General features: G+C 35.1%; 1 protein-coding gene across 6 annotated transcripts in view; it reads left to right on the top strand.

Annotated features, from left to right (window-relative positions):
* NAALADL2 (N-acetylated alpha-linked acidic dipeptidase like 2) overlaps positions 1 to 21843 on the top strand; it is a 1351869-nt gene that overhangs the window by 1117834 nt on the left and 212192 nt on the right. For all 6 annotated transcript variants that reach the window (XM_084769006.1, XM_084769005.1, XM_084769007.1 and 3 more), the window contains one exon: positions 10071 to 10217. In XM_084769006.1, the coding sequence (XP_084625132.1) occupies positions 10071 to 10217 (147 nt within the window). The remainder of the gene's footprint in view (positions 1 to 10070; positions 10218 to 21843) is intronic.

Here is a 21843-nt window from a genome sequence, read left to right as displayed (position 1 = left end):
GTCTTGCAGTGTGTAACAGGCCATAGATATCAGAACAGAGTATTATATTTAGCAAAACTTTCAATCACCATAGATGGAGAAAAGAAGATATGACATGACCAAATCAAATTTAAACAATATGTATGTGTGAACTCAGCACTACAGAAAATACTAGAAGAAAAACTCCAACTGAAGGAGGTTAACTACTCCTATGAAAACACAAGAAATAATTAACTCCACTGCAGCAAAACTAAAGAATAAAATCAGACAAACACACTACATCCACCAACACCAAAATAATAGAAACTAGCAACCATTGGTCATTAATTTAACATTAATGGATTTAATTCCCCAATAAAAGGACATAGGCTAACTTAACAGGACTCAATATTCTGCTGCATACAAGAAACTTGGCACATACCTGTAGTTGGTGGGGAGCTGTGAGTATGAGGCCAGCCTGGTTTATAAAGCCAGTACATGACTGCCAAGTATAAAAAGAGAAACCCTGTCTTGAAAAGTAAAAATCAATCAATCAATCAGCCTATCAAGCGATAAAAAACACACATCAAAAACAAAGATAGATATTACCGCAGTATAACAGCTAAAAAAAGTTTTCAGAGCTAATAGATCCAAGAAGCAAGCTGGGAAGCTAGAGTAGCCATATTACTATCTAATAAAATAAACTCTTAACAAAAATTAATCAAAAGAAATAAGGAAGGACACTTCATACTCATCAATGGAAAAATTCACTATGATGACATCTCAATTCTGAAAATCTATACCCCAAATACAAGGGCACACACATTTGTAAAAGAAACATCAGTAAAGCTTAAAACAAATGTCAGTCCTCACAGATTAATAGTCAGAGATTTTAATGCCCCCTCTCAACAAAGGACAGGTCATAGACACATAAATTAAACAGAGAAATAATAAAACTAACAGATATCATAAATCAAATGGACTTAAGATATATCTACAGAACTCTTTACCTAAACACAAAAGAATACACCTTCTTCTCAGCACCTCATAAAATGTCCTCAAAATTGACAATGTTGTCAATCATAAAGAACACCTCAAAAGATAAAAGAAAATTTAAGTAACCTGTTGTATCTTATCAGATCACCATGGATTAAAGCTGGACTTCAACAACAACAACAACAGAAAGCACAGTAAGCGTACAAACTCATGAAAACTGAACAACCCTCTATTCAGTGGGTACTGGGTTAGGGTAGAAATAAACCAAGAAATTAAAGACTTCCTAAAATTCAATGAAAATGAAGGCACAACATACCCAGTTTTATGGGACAGAATAAAAGCAATGCTAAGAGGAAAGTTCATAGTAATAGGTGTCTTAATAATGAAAATTGGGAGTTGTCATACTAGTAACTTGCCATCAGACATAAATGAAGTCCCAGGAAAAAAAGAAGCAAAGAAACCTAAAGGAGTAGACAGGTGGGAATCAACTAACTCAGGGCTGAAATAAAAGAGAGAGAGAGAGAGAGAGAGAGAGAGAGAGAGAGAGAGAGAGAGAGAACAATACAGAGAATCGATGAAACCAAGAGCTGGTTCTCTGAGAAAAATTAACAAGGCATACAAACTAAAAGGCAGAGAGAAAATATAATAATCAACAAAATCAGAAATGAGGAAGGACACCTACCAGATACTGAGGAAATCCAAAGCAACTTTAGGTCTTATTTCAAAAGCCAACACAATACAATATTGGAAAATGTAAAAGAAATGGATAACTTGCATTTTAAATTCTATGTCCCTAAGCTAAATCAAGATCAGGTAAACAAGTTAAACAGTCCTATAACCCCTAAGGAAAACAAAGGTATTAATATCTCAGACCAAAAAAACAAAAACAAAAAACAAAAAAATTAAACAAAGAAATAAACAAACAAAAACAGGAACAGAGGGTTTTAGCACAGAAGTCTACCAGACTTTCAAAGAATACCAATAATCCTCAAACAATTCCACAAAATAGAAACAGAAGGAACATTGCCAAGCTCATTCTATGAGGTTGCAAATCCTAGTACCTAAACCACACAAAGACTCAATAAGAAAGAGAATTTCAGACCAGTTTTCCTTATGACCATTGAAACAAACAACAACAACAACAACAACAACTAAAACCTCAATAAGAGTACTCACAAACCATGTCCATGAGCACTTTAAAAATAATATTTACTTCCAGGTGTGGTGATATGAACATATAATTCCAGCACTCAGAGAGGCAGAGGCAGGTGATCACTATGAGATTGAGGCCAGCCTAGTCTACAAACTTAGTACAGGACAGCTAAGGTTATACAGAGAAACCTGACTTAAAAACAAATACATGTATATATATGGTAATCAGAAAGAAAACCCAGGTGATTATCTCATCAGATGCAGGAAAAGAAACATTTGACAAAATCTAACTCCACTTCATATTACAAGTTTTGAAGAGATCAGGGATATAAGGCATATACATAAATACAATAAAGGCAATTATGTCAAGTCAATAGCCAATATCAAATTAAATGGAGAGAAAATTAAAGAAATCCCACTGAATAAGGAACAAGAAAACGTGTCCCCCCTCTTTGAATCTCTTCAACATAGTACTTAAGTCCTAGATAGAGAAAAAGACAACTAAAGGAGATCAAGGGGTATAGATTGGAAAGGAAGAAGGCAAATTATCCCTATTTGCAGTTGATATGATAGTATACATAAATGACTCCAAATATTCTACCAGAGAAATACTAGAGCCGATAAACACCTTCAGCAAAGTAGCTGGATAAAACATTAAAATTTTTAGTTATTTTTTAGTTGAATAAAAAATATCAATAGCTTTCTTGTATACAAAAGACAAATAGGCCAAGAAAGAAATTAGAAAAAAAATGCTTCACAATAGCCACAAAAAAGCATAAAGTATATTAGTGTAACTCTATCCAAACAAGTAAAGGGCTGTATGACAAGAACTTCAAGTCTCCAAATAAAGACATTGAAGAAGATATCAGAAATTAAAAAGATCTCCCATGCTCATTGTAGGGTAGGATTGATATAGTAAAAAATGGCCATCCTTCTAAAAGCAATCTACCAATTCAATGCAATTCCCATCAAAATTCCAGCATAATTCTTTATAGACCTATAAAGAACAATTCCCAATTTCATATTGAAAAGCAAAACAAAACAAAACAAAACAAAAAAACACAGAATCACTAAAACAGTCCTTTATAATAAAAAAACTTCTGGAAGTAACATCCCTGATTTCAAGCTGTACTACAGAGAAACAGTAATAAAAACTGCATAGCACTGGCATTTAAACAGACCGGTAAATTAATGTAATTGAATTAAAGACCCCCCCAAATCTACACACATATATTCACTTGATTTTTTACAAAGAAGCCAAAACCATACAATGTAAAAAAGATAGCATTTTCAACAAAATGTCTAACTGGATGTCTACATGTAGAAAAATGAAAATAGATACAAATTTGTCACCCTGAACAAACCACAAGTCCACATGGATCAAAGTCCTCAACATGAAACCAGATACAATGTATGTATTAGAAGAGAAAGTGCAGGGACGCCTTGAAATAATTGGCACATGAGTCAACTTGTTAAACAAAACAGTTTAGGCTCAAAGATTAAAAATTAGTAAATGTGACCTCTTGAAACCAAAAAGCTTCTGAAAGGCAAAGGACACTGTCAATACAATGTAATGGCAGTTTACAGATTAGAAAAGGATCTTGACTAATCTTATGTCTGATAATGGCTAATACCCAACATGTATAAAGAACTCAAAAAATTAAACACCTACAAACCAAATAATCCAACTAAAAATGAGGTACAGAGTTAAACGGAGAAATTCTCAACAGAGGACTTTTGAAAGGCTAAGAAGCAATTTAAAAAATGCATAACATCTTTAGTCACCAGGAAAATGCAAATTACAATGACAGAAATTCCATCTTATACCTGTGAGAATGGCTAAAATTAAAGACTCAGGTGATAGAACCTGCTGGCTAGGATGTGAGAAAGGGTGACACTTCTCCATTGCTAGTGGGAGTGCAAATTTGTATAACCACTTTGGAAATCAATTTGGTGCTTTCTCAGAAAACTGGAAATAGATTTACTTCAAGACCCAAAAGATGCCCCACCACACTGCAAGGACATTTGTTCAACTATGTTCATAGCAGCTTTATTTATAATAGACAGAATGTAGAAACAACCTAAATCTCCCTCAACCAAAGAATGAATAAATATGGTACATTTACACAATGGAATACTACTAAGCTATTAAAAAAAGAGAAAATCATGAAATGTGCGGTCAAATAGATGGAATTAGAAAGGATCATCCTGATTGAGGTAACCAAGATTCAGAAAGACACACACGGCATTTACTCACTTATAAGCAAATATTAGCCATATATTAGAGGATAACCATAATAAATAACTATTCAGAGATCCATAGAAGCTAAGTAACAAGGATGGCCCAAAAGAGGCCCTCCCTGAATCTTACTCAGATGTTGAAATACAGTAAACTGTGGAAGTAGATATACATAGGAAACTTGGTAGGACACTATGTTGGGAGGGAAATAAAGGGGCATTAGATGTTGTGAGAATGGGGAGAGGAGGTGAGAGGGGTTGTAGAGAAAAGGGAAACCAATGCTGATGGTATCTCTCAGAAAAGCTGCAACAAGGTAGGCTAGAGAGGGCTTTGGATGTCTCTAGATGAGCGTTCTAGCAACTGCGGACATGGAGACAGAGGAGGCCATCTTCTAGCCAGGCATGACTTATTGACATGGGAAGGGAACACTAATCCACCTACAAAAATTTCAAACCCTGCCTACTATATATGCTGGGATAAAGATAGTGACTGAGGGAATGACCAACCTGAAACCCGCCCCATGGGAGAGAGCCAACCTCTGGCACCACAAACAATACTCTGGTATGTTTACAGATAGAAGCCAATCATAACTGTCCTCTGAGAGGCCCCACCTAGCATCTGATTGAATCATATGCTGAGACTCACAGCCATTCAGGTAGACCTTGTGGAGTCCTGTAGAAGACTGGGGGGCAGAAGGACCCAGAGGGTACAAGAATGCCGGAAGACCAACAAAGTCAAGTAACCTAGACCCATGGTGGCTTACAGAGGCAAAAGCAACAACCAAAGAGCGTGCATGAACTGGACTTGGCCCCCAACATTTAAGTAACTTATGAACAATTAGATCTTTATTTAGGTCCCCTAGTAATTTGAGCAGTTGCTACCTATGACATGGAGTTTGTTGCCTGCTTTTGATCATTTTCCCATTAATGGGGCTCCCATGCCTGGCCTGAGTGGATGAGGATGAGCTTGATGCAACTTGATGTGCTGGGAAAGGTTGGTGGGAGGGGCTCCACTTTTCTGAGAACTGGATGGGGCTTAGGAGAAGTAGGTGGAGGGCAGGACCAGTAAGAGAGGAGGAAGGAGCACAGGATTGGGATTTAAAGTGAATATATAAATGAAAAACAAATTTTAAAAATTGATTTGTGTTTGAATATTAGTGAATGTTACTCCATTGTAGTGTAAAGCTCTTTCAGAATCAATGCACTATGACACAGACATATATAGGTTATCTTGGACCTGATGGATTCCTTCCTGGCTCTTCTTTGTTCAAGTGTTATTTTCATGAAGTGTTTTCTTTCCTGTGCTCTCATGATTGGCACTGTCACTTTTTTTTTTTCTCTATTGCTAGCTTGGTTAAAAAAAACTGTCTCAGTTTTTGTTTGACTTGAAGGTTTTTTTTCCTGTCAAGTTTAAGAGACAATTCATCTGGATACAGCAATCTAGGTTGGAATTTTTCTTAAAGTATTTGAAATATATCATTCGTACGTTCCTGGTTTAAAGGTTACTTGATAAGAGATCTATATTATTCTGACATGTTTACCTTTATAGGTAAGTTAGTGCTTTTTCTTTACCGCATTTAATGGTGTTTATTTGCTTTGTACTATTGAGATTTTGCTGCAATATTTCAAGGAAAGTTGTTCATGTCTAGATATGATTCTAAATGTGTGTTTTGTAAATGGCCTTCCCTTTCCTCATATTCAGAAAATTTCATGTAATTATTTTGTTGAGTGTATTCTATAGGCCGTTAGTTTTTACATAATTTCTGATATTATCCCATAAATTTGTTATCTTGATTATGCATATCTTTTTGGTTATGGTTTTGTTTTTGTTTTTTTGTTTGCTTGTTTGTTTGGTTTTGTGTCAGGTCCTATGTTTCCTATGCTAACTTCAAAGTATCTATATAATCCAGGATAGTCTTGACTTCTGATCACCTCCCTCCCCAAACCAAGTGCTGGGATTACAGGCATGTGAAGTTATACAAGGTGTACACCATGCTGATGATCACCTTCAGGACTTCACCGGTACTAGGAAAGCTCTCTACAGGCATACAGACTAGCCATTCTCCATTTGTTTTCTTTATAAATGTTTGAATTCATACATTATCAACATTTTCTACATTTTTGCTGTTTTGCTGTTTGGTGAATGGTAACTGATGATACGTTTGAATATGATTTATATTTGAATCCTTCAATTGTTTTTCATTTATAAAATTTCTTTTTACTCTTCTAATTCTATTTTCTGTATTGGAAAGTTTTATTCCATACAGTTGACATTTTTGTGTGTATTGCTCATTTATTCACACACTTTTCTGAGATTTTCTTTTGTGTGGCTAACATTTCTCTCCACATCTGGTCTTGAATTCATTTTCTTATTTGTATCCTTTTTGATGTCTTTGATCAATTTTATTAGTGCACCAATGAAATCTTCACCAATCATTTCACCCACTGTGTTACATTTGAGCTCATAATTGAGGAGCCCCTAACTTTGGCACAAGTCATCTCACTGTGTTTTGTATTTTAACCAGCATAATATTTTTTAATAATTATTTTGGAATTTCATACAGTGCACCTAAATCACTGTCACTTCCCATTCTTCTCATGTCCACCCTTGAACTCTACCCCCACAGCTCCTTTGCAAGCCAAAAAACAAAAACCAAAGACAAAAACAAAAACAAAAAACCCAAAAAAAACAAAAGCAAAACAAAAACATAAAGCACACACAATATCCCATTTGGATTGCCCATATACTTAATGGCACAAAATCAAACTCCCTAGCAGCCATCCCCTTAAAGAAAGCTGAGTCCTTTCCCCCTCCACCACCACCACCAGAGCCATCAGCCAAAGATCTATTCTTCAATATCTTTATCACAACTTTAAGAATTATCTTCAATAATTTCCTGTCTCTACTATTTCTTTTTCTTGAGATGGGCTGGGGGAATGCTGTCATAGAAGCTTTCAATGTCTCTCATTCTCAGTTATGAGTCTGCATGTCAAGTGGTAGTTGATCAAGAAAATTCAGCAAAAAAAAAAAAGGATGCATGCTAGAATATAAATAAAAATTATAAATATTGAAAATAAGGTTAAATTAAAAATAGTAGCAAAAATGTAAATTAAGATGGTCCAGTACTAAAAAAGTAAGTAAACAAAGTTCAGTAAAAGTATGAAGTAGATATTTTTTAAAAAACAATAAAGTAAAAAATACTGCTAAAATTACAGTAAAACGAATACAGAAGACCTAGAAGGAGAAAGAAGAAGAGAAAAGAAAAAGATGACAGAACCATTGGAAGCAAGTTTTGGGGCTCTTGAAATGTAAAGACTATAGTGTATATGTAGGATCCATGTACCCTATGAGATCCTGTCCTCTTGTAACTCATGCTGTTGCTGACCCTGGATTATAGATGTGTCCGATGCTTGCCAAAGCTGTCTTCAGTTTAGTTGGGTCTTCCGTAAGCTAGGCAGGTTCTTTCTCCTTCGGACATTCTACAGACAATGCCTCTGGAGGTGTTTGATGACCCAGCTAGTAGATGTCTCCCAAATGTACTGGGAGTCTGGGAACTAACTACAGCACTAGCACTAAGATCTCTACAGATGGAGAGCTTGCCTTTATCCTTTCAAGATTTCCCAAGTCTTGTGCTCTACAGCACTGAATAACCAGTAGGTAGTTGCAGAGGTTGAGCTACTAGCTGAGCTCAGGTTTACTGCTAGCAAATTCAAGAGTTTTGCTATATTGATGTGATCTGATACCATCTCAGAAGGTCTACTTATATGTTTTACTTCTGTAAGTGGGCTTCCTCAGCATTTTTCTGTGAGTTTGTCAGTGTCTGGCCATCTTCTCTCCACCACTGCTCCTCAGGGCTGCTTCTCACCATTGTTCTGTGGCAGGTTCAATTTGGACTCCCTCACATGTGCATGTTCCTTGTTCATAGGTGATGAGGTAGCTCTGATGTAGCCAATAGAATCCAACTCTTGGTAGCAGCTAGCTACTACCTTCTACACTGAACTCTTCTTTGAAAGAGTAACGGTCCTCCCCAGATTGCAGATGCAGTCCCACCAGAGACAGGTAGCCCAGTCTTTCTGTTTCATTGGTACTAAGTTGCAAAAGAAGGAACTAGCTCCCTGAACACATGGGAGTGGCAGGGATGGGAAGGAAGAGAAAAAAAAAAGGAAACTGAAATAAAGGAAAGAAGTGGAAGAGAACTAACAAAAGACTGTAAGGATCTAGAGAAGGAAACCAGGCCACTGTCAAATAGTCAAAGCTGATGATCTTATCCTCTGGAGTAGGAGATGGTAAGTCCTTAAGACTGGGTAAAGAGGGTAGTCAGTGCCACTCAGGCAGAGCAATTTGCTGAAAATAGAATCCTGGTAGTCACATGGATATTTGCTGATGTTCTGGGTTTGAAGCCAGAACCCGATGCTTGGAAACATGTTACCATATAAAGGCTGGGCTATTCTGTCTTGCATCACAGTGTCACCACATCTACAGGGTGTCAGGCAGTATTTGAGCACATGCGATCAGGTCTGTGGTGAGCATTACTGCATCATCCTTGCAAGCTAAAACAAACACCATTTCAGATTGGTAGCAGCCACTGTGATTGTCTATCACCACCATAGTCTATTACCTCATGCTGTTTTTTTATGCATTTTTCTTCAATGATCTCATCTCTGCTCATATTACTAAAAAGTAGTCAATAAAAGACTACTGGAGAGAAAATAATGGGCCTACGTAAGTCAGGAGAGACACAGCTCAGGAGAGTGTCTTCCAGATCAGCATCCTGTTAATATTATGGTAATTGGGAATACTGGACCAATCACAGTTTTTGGTCATTTAGTCTGGAACAGTCATAGGTACTTGCCTAGGCCAATTACAGCATCATCGTTTAACACTAATCACTAAGGCTGTATTTTGAGCCAACCAAGGTCCATTGTTTTAGTACTAGTTATAGTCATCCTTGCATCATGAAAACTGTTCCACCTCTGTCAAGGTGGAAATGATTCCTTAAAGTGTATTATTGAAAGTTGGCTGTAAGCTGTCTCTAACAGCCCTAGCTGAGGCTGTGCTTTGGAGACCTTGGACAATCAGTTTCCATTCTTTCCATAGTGATGGAGATATCCTTGGAGCTTTTGACTAGTCCTGGCAAAGGCTAAGTGGTGGTTTGACTTTTAGACATTTTATTTAAAGTATTTCAGGCTGCAAGAAAGTTCAATAGCTGCCAATTAAGGAGTAAATGACTCAATCCACATCATGTTTGCTTATTTACATGAAAAAAGGAGTGTCTAGAGGGCTGTCAATGTAACGTTAAAAATTGATATGGACAGTAGCTGTGATTTCAAATTTCAACAGTGATTTAAAAGCATTGTGTGTGTGTGTGTGTGTGTGTGTGTGTGTGTGTGTGTGTGTGTGTATGTATGTATGTGTGTGTATGTATGTGTGTGTATCTATGCCCAATGTTTAAGGATAAGACTCACATTCATCTGTCTTTATGCTAGCCATACTTCTGTGAGTTTTGGAGTAATAAACAAGAAATGGAAAACAGATTCCTGCCACTACCTACAAATGGTCCCAATATAGAAGACATGATAAAGCCTAGTCATGTGCAATTTAAACCTGCATCTCGTTGACATAGATTGGTTCTCTGGGCCATGGATCATGTTTTGAGTTACACTGCCTTATAAATCATCTGGGAAGCATTAGTATATGTGAAAAATATTTAAATTATGTTTTTCAGAAAACTAAGTCCAACTGTATAAGAAGAGCTCAGTGCCCAGGAACCAATGTCAGCTCCGTACAGATACAAGGTGATGCTGATTATTTCATCAACCATCTCGGTGTTCCAACTGTGCAGTTTGCTTATGAGGACATCAAAGCATTAGAGGTAATTGTTTCTAAACATGTAAAGTGCTCACACACAATGTAGCAGATGTGCAGATTTGATTTTAACATAGCTTCATATTCATCTTTCATACCAAATTGTTCACTGTAGGAAGTGAGTTTATTGTGAAATCATCTTTTTTTCTCCCTTAGGAAAATACTGTATTAATAAAAATGATTAAAATATATACATATATACATAGAAGCTAAATCTTTTATATTTCACAAGTAATTAAAATAGCTTAAGATTTTCAGCCTTACATTGAATAGCATAAGACATTTATTTAAAAAGAGCTGTTAGCAAGTATTATAAAGAATAGCATCAACAAGAGGTACATTTGTAACAATGCCTTAAACTTACAACATTGTTCAATGGGAAGCATCAACATTAGTTTTTTCAACTAAAACTGATATTGAAACATAATGATTTTATGGCCTATAGTTTCTCAATTTTCTTTCTTTTTTATTAATTTTTTATTTTTACATATACTTTTATATTATTACACATACATACAATAAACTACCTACAACAAGAAGATTCCATAAACAATTAGGAATTATATAACTGTAACATTCTTAGTGCTTTGGCAATTTGTATTTAGCAGCCTTGTTGTTCAGAGGCTTTGTAATAGTACTTAAAAACATCAGCCTTTTAAAGAGTGTTCAGTTCAATTTAGAATGATTGGCACTGTCATTCACATTTTCACAGGGAGCTTCACAACAAGAAACATCAGTTGTTGGATTAACATCAGAATGCAATTATAGTCTTCAGTGTTTTCAGAAACACATGGCAGAAGTTTCTCCATTCCTTGCCCAAGGGAAAATGCATTTCATGTGCTCTTGTTATGGGAATCTTGTGGATTAGCTTTCCAAAGTTTGTCAATAGTTTGCCTGCCTGAAAAGATTTTTCCCTAAAGAATGACATGAAAGCATGATTTGTCTTAATTAATCTCATTTGTCTATCTTATGAACCTGAGTTCTTCAGTGTTTCTCAGAATTTTGTCACAGGTACATCTAAAGCTTCTTGCCCACATCGTTCATGTGTGTGTGAGGGGCTCTGGAGTACCCTGCTTCAGGACAGGATAATGTGGATAATATAATGACTAAAAAATAGACGGAAATATACCTTCAATGTAGAGACTTCCAGAAAGGAGTATTTAAGTTATGCTTTTGTAGATTGACCTCCAGTTAAATTCTAGTAGAGTTTGGCTGGGTTTAGTTTCTATATATCCACAGCCAGAGCTCTCTGTTCCACACTTGTTTCCCTGTAGACAAGGATCATTGTCCACTGAATCTTACAAAGGCACACAGGCTCCAGTTGCAGCCTATTGTGGGGAGATTAGTTCTTTGGTAATGTGGAAATAATACTTCATATTAACTTGTTTTAAGTTAATATTTTCATCAACCATCTTTAAATATGTTTAGAAACTGATATTACTGTTGTTATTTGTGTGAAAATGGGCTGATGTGCATGTCACAGCAGGCATGTAAAATTCAGAAGAGAGATATCAGGTGTAGATTTACTCCATCACATGGAATCGGGGCACCCAGCTCAAGTCATCTGGATTATGTGGGCAGTGCTTTTGCCTATGAGCCATCTTTCTGGTTTCCATTCACCACATTAAAAAATGTATACACATGTAGATATGTTGGTTCTATTTCACAAACTCAATATATGCACATTAGTAAATTGGTACATTAATAAATAACTTCTAATTTTTCCGGCTCAATATTTTTGAATTTCTCTCATCCCCCAATCCTGACACATTTAGCTCCTGTCATAGTATCAGGTAGAATGATAGCTCCAGTTAGTTTCCATCTAACTGATTTTGGTTAACTTTTGAGTCACAAGTTAGAGAATTCTAGCATAGCTGTGGTATTTGAGTAAGTTCCTGACACCGACACCAGACAAATTATTTAACCCCCTTGGAATTATTTTTAATGTGAAGTACTTTGGTTTACCATGGAGCATGTGTTATAGAATGGGGTGCAGTTTAAATGAGATTGTACTTGAGCAGGGCTGAGCTAACACTGCACTCATGCCGAGATCCCGTAAATCACCAACTATTGCTATTATCACAATTCCCTCTCAGGATGTGGGATCCACAGATTAGTGGCATATTTCCAAACAACATAGAAGCACACTTCAGTGTGCGAGGTGAGAGGTTTCATTGTTAAGGTGAATAAATGTCGAGTTTGATGATGATCACCTGGCAGTGTGGGCAGGCAGATGAGAGGAAGCACTTTTGGAAATGGGGTCAAGCAAGCCTCCAGGAGGATGCTATTATCATGGAGACACCTCCAAAACCAACATCTCTTTTATAGAACTGCCTTAATCTAAAGGACCCAGTCTCCAAACTCTACTGATAATTCGTAACTCTCACCTTCCAAATCATCATTTTAAAATATTTGTTTCTATAAAAGTAATTAGTAGAGCATCCCCCATGCTTTAATGATGAATTGCCTTGTTTATGCTGATTTAGTAGGGGAGACTTTTTAAAAAATAGATTTGTCCCTTGCAAAATAAGATTGCTTATGATGAGATAATTTTGTGGGAACTCTCTAAAGAACAGATATTAACTTTCACTTTTCAGTTTAGCTAATCATAAATATTTGAACACACCTATTAAGAGGAATTATAAATATTGAAAAGCTTCAAGCAGGATATTAAAATATTTTACTATACCAATTAGTAAAGTAGTCAAGGAAATGAGAGCCTTGTCATGGATTTGTTTGGCTTTCAAAATATAATATCCACTTGTAGTGGTTAGAGTAGAATTCCATGTCCGTTGGTATTCAAGAACCTTGTTTCTGAAGATCTATCATTTCTCAAGTTTCATGTGTCTCTCTGCCACAGATACTTTACCTATATCTAGAGAAAAAAAGAAAAGAAAAGAAAACTGACACAGAAATAGTACTTTCTACTATATTCATTTTAATATGCAATTTTTACAGGTGATCCTCAGCCTCTGACACTAATATAAAGGCCATAATGTCCTTAGAAGATCTGTTTGATAGACACAGTAGGAGTAGGCTGCTACTTTAACTGTTTCTACCCTCTCTTTGCTTCTTCTCTTGCTGCCATGTAAATAATCTCTACCATATGTTTCCACCACCAGAATCTGCTGTGCCTTCTTGTTTTTATAGACTGTAATACCTCCAAATCTGTGAGAGAAAAATTAGTTGATCTTCCTTCACTTATGTTCTTTCTGTCAAATATTTGGTCAGAGTGATGCAGAAGCAACCAGTTCCAACTTATTTAGACATATACTGTGCTGCTTTGTATACCTAAACTAATTGTAAATTACTTATAATAAATTAACCTGCTCATGCTAAGGATGTAATGGAACTTAAAATGAAGGATATGTCACAAGGCTACAGATAAACAAAATGAAAAAAACAGAAACTTACCCTTATCTGGATGACTTTAAACACATTTTCTACTATTCCCAAAGCAAATTAGAAGCCTTGGGATTAAGTCCATCAATATATTTTGCTTCTTCTGCCCTTTACTGAAAAACAATAGATTTTTGGAAGCATTTGGATCCTCCTTCTCTATGGAAATTGTCTAAGAGTTGATCTACATTTTTCTATGATACATGTGACAGTTTACCGTATTGATGAATCTTTTCTTTAATACTTGATTCTTCCAAACTTGGTAATTATATGATTAACCTAGAGTATCACAAATGTTTATATGCTTAAGAACTGGTGTTCTACCTTATCTTCCTATAGAATCTTATCTATCTGCAGCACCTAAGATATGTTTTCTTGTGATAAAAGTAAACTAGTGATTGTCATGTATCAGCTAACAATTAATTTATATAATTTATTTATCCTAAACAATCTGTAAGAGCACTTTCAAACTAATTGAAGTAAATCTTGTATTTTAATCAAGTTATATGGGTACAATACCTAATATTAGACTATATATAATGTGTGTGAAGAATAAACTTACATTTGAATTCTTTGCCATTGTATCTAGAATTAAACTTATTTTGCATCTATATAAAAATTCTATACCAGTGAATTAAAAACAACCATGTGAGTGGCAATTGAGGCATGAAGTTGAGTAGATCCACTAATCTACTTTTTGTTCTATCTTCCCTATATATTTTTATATTCTCCCCTTCTTTCTTTTCAACCCCTATCTCCAAACTTAAGAATGTAAGATAATGGAGAAATGAGACATCACTGAGTCTAACCTTGTTTTCTTTCTAAATAAGACCAATAATAACTTGGAACCAACTCCCATTGATAATAACCCTCTATTGCCCAAGAAAACAACAAAAAACCTACCTACTCCCTCTTAAAGAAAATGGGACATCGTTCTCTTAAAGCTTCTTCTGGCTGAATTGGGATGAATAGTACTTAGTAGGGGCCCAAATAAAATTGGGGAAATGGTTAAACAAGCTAGAAATCACATTTATGGTCCATTTCTAAATGTTGAGAAATTCCAGGCTTATTTGGAGTCCTGTGTGGGACATTCTAAAATTATGGCCAATGTAAGCAAGTTCTTAGCAGTTCCTTCCCCACAAATATATCTATTGTTTTAAAATTATCTTTAGTGGCCTAGTAATTGTTTATTATGATGCCTATATTTATTTTTACTTCAGTATAACCAGCTAGCAATCAATTAAGACACTGACAATTGTTTATTTTAAAATATCCTTAGTTAACGTGGGGCAGGGCAGACATTAATCCTCTAAACTACTTCCCATTGTGGGGCCATCTGCTTCTAATATTTTCTATCAATTTGCCTCCCATTCATAATCCCAAATACTTGCTAACATTCTCCATCTGGGCTGAATCCTCCCTTCATGCTGGCCACATGCTTTTCTTCCACCTAACCTCTTGAAGTGCACTATTTACATTTATTCCCTGTATATATACACCTGTAGTACAGATAAGCTCTTAACAAAACACAGGTCAAGATTAACAATAACAAACAATAAAATAGGATAATTGCTGCAGCATACTATATTAAAATAATTCTGCCATTGCTACACTTGTCAATAGGGATTGTTTAAAGGATTAGATAAACACCTGTACTGCAGTAACTAGGCAATCAGTCTAATACCTGGTGACTAAGAAACCACTAGGAAGGTTATAAGGAAAACATGGGTAAATAGACATTTACATTTTGATTAGGAGAAATCACAATAGTCTTGGATTTCATCATGTTACAATGATCATCATATGCATTAAAATTTATTATTAATTTCTGAAGCTTCTCACTTAGTATTTTTGGACTAAAGATAACTCTAGTTATCTGAAGTGGTGAAAATCAAACCACAGATATATGAGACCTCTTTTCATTTAACTTCAACAATTGACTCATGTGAAAAATTGGATTTTAGAAAAACAAGCTATTTTAAATGGATAATTTGTTACAAATGTAGCATATTATTAGTTTTTGTTTTAATGAAATCCAATAGTACAAAATATGTATGTCTAATTCTTCACATTATCCATATTCTCAGGTAAAACTCATCTACATATTTTCTGTGGGCTTAAGTATATATCAACTGAAATTGCTTAAAGGACCATTCATATTTGCATTTCCTTTGCATCTTTAACTTTCCAGTAACTAAAGCTCAGAATTGCACAGGAGTAACATATTTTCCAATTGTCAGTATGATTCTTCTTATAAGATATATCCCTATTAATTGAAACATGTCTGGTTTTCAGCTACATTTAAATAAGGTTCTAAATTTGTAAACGCTCTTGCACCTGTTAGGAGAAGCATTCTGCACAGATTAAATAGAAAGTAGAGATTGCCATAAAGGAAATGAAAAGACAGATGCTTTCCAATTAAGGGTGTAGTATTTATAAAAAATGATGGTCCAAGTCACATTGCTTCTGTCACTTACCACCTGTTTGACATAATTTTTGTTCTAGATCAGTGTTTTTATTCTTTGCAAATCACATCAGAGGACCTACCTTTCTTAGTACATCAAATCATTTATGCTCACTATGTTTATAGCACCAATTGAAGTGATGCTTCCTCATGCCATTTAACCTTACAGTTCCTGCATTGCTGCTCGAAACATAATTTTCATCCCAATACATCTCTATAATACAAGACTTAACATTTAGATAGTAATTCACTAAAAGGTTTATAGTTTAAATTGTTACAGTCATATCCAAATTGTTTCAACATCATTTAATCTAAGCATCAGTGGCACAGATTAATTTTCTTTAAAATCTAATTTATTTTTTTTTACCGGTCTGACACTTAAATCAGCATACAGAAAAATATATGCATGTGTGAGCTTTGTGTAAACTTTAACAATAAGTAAAGTTTAAGGGACAAAGGTAAGAATTAATTTCTGCTATAGCCAAAAAGGCAGGAACAAAATGCATGGCACATTTAAAGAAGATATAAGTCCGCATATTTTTGCTTTACTTTGATCATAATGACAATGTGTTTATATAAATTAGAAATCATTCTTTTTTGATCACAGTTAACTTAGCGAAAAGTTGCCATTCAATACTCAGTTGACCGAAATAATTGCATTTCTTTCTGCAGATGTTCTATTGATATTTTGCAACATCTGATAAAAGAATCCTATCCTGATATGTAAATACTTTGTGTGATTTCAATACAGATTATTATTTAATCCTTTCTACTTGACAACATTCTCATTGGAAACAAAAAGAAATGATTCTTTAATGTTTAAGAAATTATCCATAATCATCCAGGCTGTGGTGGTGCACACTATTAATCCCAGGACTTGGGAAGCATTGGAATCTCTGTGAGATGAAGGAGTTCCAGGACAGACATGGCTACAAAGAGAAATTGTTTCTATTATCTCGCCTGCAAAAAAGAATTATCCATAATCATAACTTATTTTATGAAAATTATTTGTACTATTCTGTCAAAGTAGATGGTATTGTTATTTTCTCATCAAATTTGTTGCAGGGACTAAGGATCCTCATCCTCTAGAACTTTGACTTTTATAAGTGATACAGTATAAATACTATATTTTAGTTAGCATTGATATAATATGTATTCACATAAATATGAGTATTACATAATTGTTATTAATAATTAAGTTAACTATAATATGAATGGAGAAATTGAACTTTTTGAAAGTTAATCAAGTACTGTAGAGCTAGTTAGTTCTTAGGTCCATTGTATACTGGTAAGCATTAGCACATGAATGTGATGCTCCATGACCCAAGTAAATATCTGAGTGTAGTGCTGTCCATTTATAATCATGACACTGGGAAGGCAAAGAGCAATACCTCTGGAACTCACCAGAAATCCAGGTGTGGTTAGTCCAGTGAATCAGTGAATCCCCAAGGTTCAGTGAGAGATTGTCTCATAATAAGGTGAATTACTTTTGAGAGGTGACACACAACTTTGAGCCTGTGGCTTCCACATGTATGTGTATACACGTTCACAGGCAGCCCTGTATAAATAGCTGCATAAACACACAAAAATTAAAATGGAAATGTTTAAAGAAAAAATCATATTTGAGAGGAATGTCACTGCTTTAGATTTTTATAAATCTAATTAATATGATTCAAATCAAAGCAGTGCTATTTTCAGCAACTTAGATATTTATTGTTTGGCAATATATTGTCTTGGTACATATGCATAAGAAAATTGGAACAAGAACGCATTTTTACTAAAAACATATATATATATTTTTTAGTATCACATGCACACTCAATAAAGTTATCTCCCTGGAGGTTAATTTCTGTATGGAATCTAAGTTCATGGTAATTAACTTCCTAGAGCTTCTGAGTAAAGTACGGACATGAGAAAAAGAAAAGACGTCATATTCATATCAACTTGAAACCATTCCTGATCTTGGGGAAACTATAAGCCTGGTAGAATGGTGGGTTTGGAAAGCTGATTTGGGCCAGCTGGGCCTGTTTTGTTTTATATATTGCATGACAAGTGTTCCAACTTCACCTCATTCAAAGATATGAGCTATGATTCAGTATAAACTTATATATGTCTTTTCTGTTCATCTCTGGGTATTACCACCTCACTCACCTGACAAACAACATGAAGCAGGAAAAAAAAAACAACTGTCATATACTGAGGCTCTATGAAGAATTCTGACTTATAGAGATATTTCTTTGGAAGAGAAGGTTAAACCCCAATCAACAAACCAACAGTTACAGAGCAGACTGGGCAAGCTTTGATTGAACAATATATGAGATAGCTGTCACACAGGGAGTGCTATTAAAGTTTCTGTGTGCTTCAAAGAACCTGAGGAGTAAACACAAGAAATTGAAATATGAGACAGATATTGGGAGAAAAAACAAAGAATAGAGAAAGACTCAAATGGATAATTCAAAATCATGCTTCAAATTGCTTAATATTTGAAATGGCTGCAAGGAGGATAGTTTACCCATAGTGCTTGTCATTATTTTTTGAGATTATAAATAATAACATTTATTTGGTATGGTGGTACTAATCATATCTAAATATGTATCACAGGCACTATATTTTAACACCAAGTCTGTTTGGGAGAGCTGTCTAATGATCAGTCCTGCTATGAAGGCATAAGGGTACATGATGAACTTTTATAACAATATTAAAATCTGTGGAATGACTGGCCATATTATGGTGTGCCAATATTCATGTTCAGAATATTTATTAAGTATCACATGATTTCTTCAGATTTATACTAATTTAAATGTATTCATTTTCTAGTTAGCAATTTTATGCACTTTTTTATAACACTGGCAGTATGCTGGAAATTCAAAATATACAAAACATAAACATAGAGGAATGTTTCTTTCTTTTTTCTAAAATTATTTATTTATTATGTATATCTTGTTCTGCATGCATGTACAGCAGCTACAGAACAGAAGAGGGTATCAGATCTCATTACAGATGGTTGTGAGCTACCATGTGGTTGCTGGGAATTGAACTCAGGACCTCTGGAAGAACAGTCCGTGCTCTTAACCTCTGAGCCATTCTCCAGCCCTATGGAATGTTTTCTTATATCCATGCAAAGTAGTGTAGTATGGAACTCAGAAATGGATACAATCAAATAAATTAAGTGCAGTAAAAGTTATCTTAAGGAAGAATTAACTGAACATTTTGATTTAAAAGCATAATCACCAGTGATCACAATCCTGGACACTCATCCTCATAGTGGTAATTATCAGCATGTTGGGGCAGAGGATCACCTGGGACATGAGTCTTTTGGGATGACCATGGAATATTATCTTGATTATGTTAATTGAGGGTAGGAACACCCAACATAGCTCTCCATAGTTTCTGAATGGACTGAATTGAGCAGTGATATACAATCAGTGCTCTCTGTTCCTTTATGTGGATATGATGTGACCAACTACTTCAAATTTCCTGTTGTGACAGTACTGTGAACTGTGAGCTAAACTAATTCTTTTTTTTTTGGGTGAGCCCCCTGCAGGCTTTACAGCAGATAGGAAGAAATAATCAGGGTGAGGTAGGAATGAAACTGCACAGCAGATTTTATTCTAACTGTCACTTGACCAGGATTTTTAGAGCCTTGCCTAGAAAAATTTTCCTTTAGCTATATTTAAGCACAATACAATTGCAAAAATATTCTGATAAGAATTAACTCAGCTCCAAGGAGTACAACAAGCTTAAGATATGCTTACTTTGAAATCACTGGCAAAGTACATAAGGCTTCATCCTTAAGATAGTTTCTTGTTGACTGAGGAACAATGCTCTAGATAAAGGTCCTGGGAGAATGACTGAAGTAAACATAATGACTGGATTTCTGGATGGGCTTGGAACTAAGAAAACATAGAAGTCACTTAGGCATAAGTGGCATCACTCATAAGAATGGGTTTTGTGGCCTAAAAGTAATACTCAAAGTTTTAGAGGGAAAGAAAGTATATTATCTGTGATAAGTAAATTCTGGGAGATAGGGCAGAGCCTGTCTCATCAGACAGCTTCAGATCACCAGGCTGTGAGACAACATCACTCCTGGTAATCCAGGAAGAGCCAATGAACACCTCAATCCTTGAAGAGGTAAGCTGTGTGCTTAACTTTGTATGCATAAAGCATTTTTGCCCTCTATAACTTTCCCAGGAGCTTATTTTTCGGAGATTTTTTTTCCAGGAAAAGAAGCGAAGACAAGTGAAGTATTGTTTGAGCTTTGTCACACTTGTGTTCACTAGTTTAGTGGTATGTTGGACTAATGTCCACACAATATATGCACTATATTCATAAGATATTTTTCTTCTTAAACTTGCAAAACATGAATTAAAAAAATAATTGAGATATCTGTATTGATGTCATTATAAAAAGTAACTTACACTGTGTTCTTTTTCCTCCCAGCCCTAAAGTCCCAGAGTAGAGACTCATGAGATTCAAATATATTTAGAAATGCATAGGCCACATAGCAAGGCTCTTCCCTGACTAACTCATAACTTAACAACCCATTCATTGTAATCTACATTCAGCCACTTGCCTGGTTTTCTGTGCCTAGGTATCATGTGTCCCTTTGCCTCACATCTTCTATGGTAAATCTCTGACTCCTGGCTCTATTCCAGAATCCTTTTTGCCTTCCAGATGTCCCACCTTCTATTATACCTATCCTACTAGCCACATATTTTTTACTGACAGGCGTTATATCCATACAATATACAAAATATTCCTTCTATAGACTTATCACCAACAAAAATGTAATATGATGAGAAAGAAGCAACTCTAAAATTGTAGGGAAATCTGTCATAGTTAGGTGGCTTCTAAACTGTTTGTTTCACATGTGTCTTTCTTTAAAACCATAATTTTATAAAATATCACATTGATGTTCTAACTGATCAGTATACAATTAGAGCTTTTAAAATATGATATAATATAATATAATATATATGTTCCTTTTTCTATTATTTGATCCAGCTTCTAATTAGTTAATAAAAAAGTGTAGGCTAATCCTATTCACTAAGGAGAGGTCCTATGAAGAATTCAGTAAGAGATGAAAAGTAATATCAAGGGAAATTATATTTCTAAAGCACTCATTATAACATTTGTAACAGATATCATTGTTTCTTAATTTCTTACCACATGATGTCAAATTTAATTCAGCATTCATTCACAATATTTCTGGCCTGTATCAATTGTATACTCTCTCTCTCTCTCTCTCTCTCTCTCTCTCTCTCTCTCTCTCTCTCTCTCTCTCTGTTTTGTTTTCTGTTTTTTTGAAGCAAGCATTCTTTGTGTAGTCATGGCTGACCTGGAAATTACGCCATAGACCAGGCTGGCCTCAAACTTGGAGATCCACCTGCCCTTGCCCCACAAGTTTTGGGATTAAAGGCATGCACCACCACCACATGACAGCTTACACTATTTGTTAAGGACTTTTACATAGACTATAAGGCTCTTCATTTTGCACTGCCTCCATAATATGATGCTTAATTCATATTTCCAAGTTATGTATAAATAGTTGTAAATGAGTCTTTTTGAGCATTTACAAAGGTAAACAGTATTGTAAATTGGCATAAAGTCATAATCTTTATTATGCTGTGAATTGATATTATCATTTTAAAAGTTTTATGTCCCACTGTGAAATGAAGTTTATGATTTAATTCTAAGATTCCCAAGTGTGCATTTCTGGTAATTTATGTGAATAGTAAAGGAAGAATTTAAATTATCTGTATTTATCGAT

This window comes from Acomys minous (assembly GCF_964271855.1).
Source record: "Acomys minous genome assembly, chromosome: 19".
Classification (NCBI taxonomy): Eukaryota; Metazoa; Chordata; class Mammalia; order Rodentia; family Muridae; genus Acomys; species Acomys minous.
The sequence above is the reverse complement of the archived record's forward strand: the minus strand, read 5'-3'. Positions and strand labels throughout refer to the sequence as shown.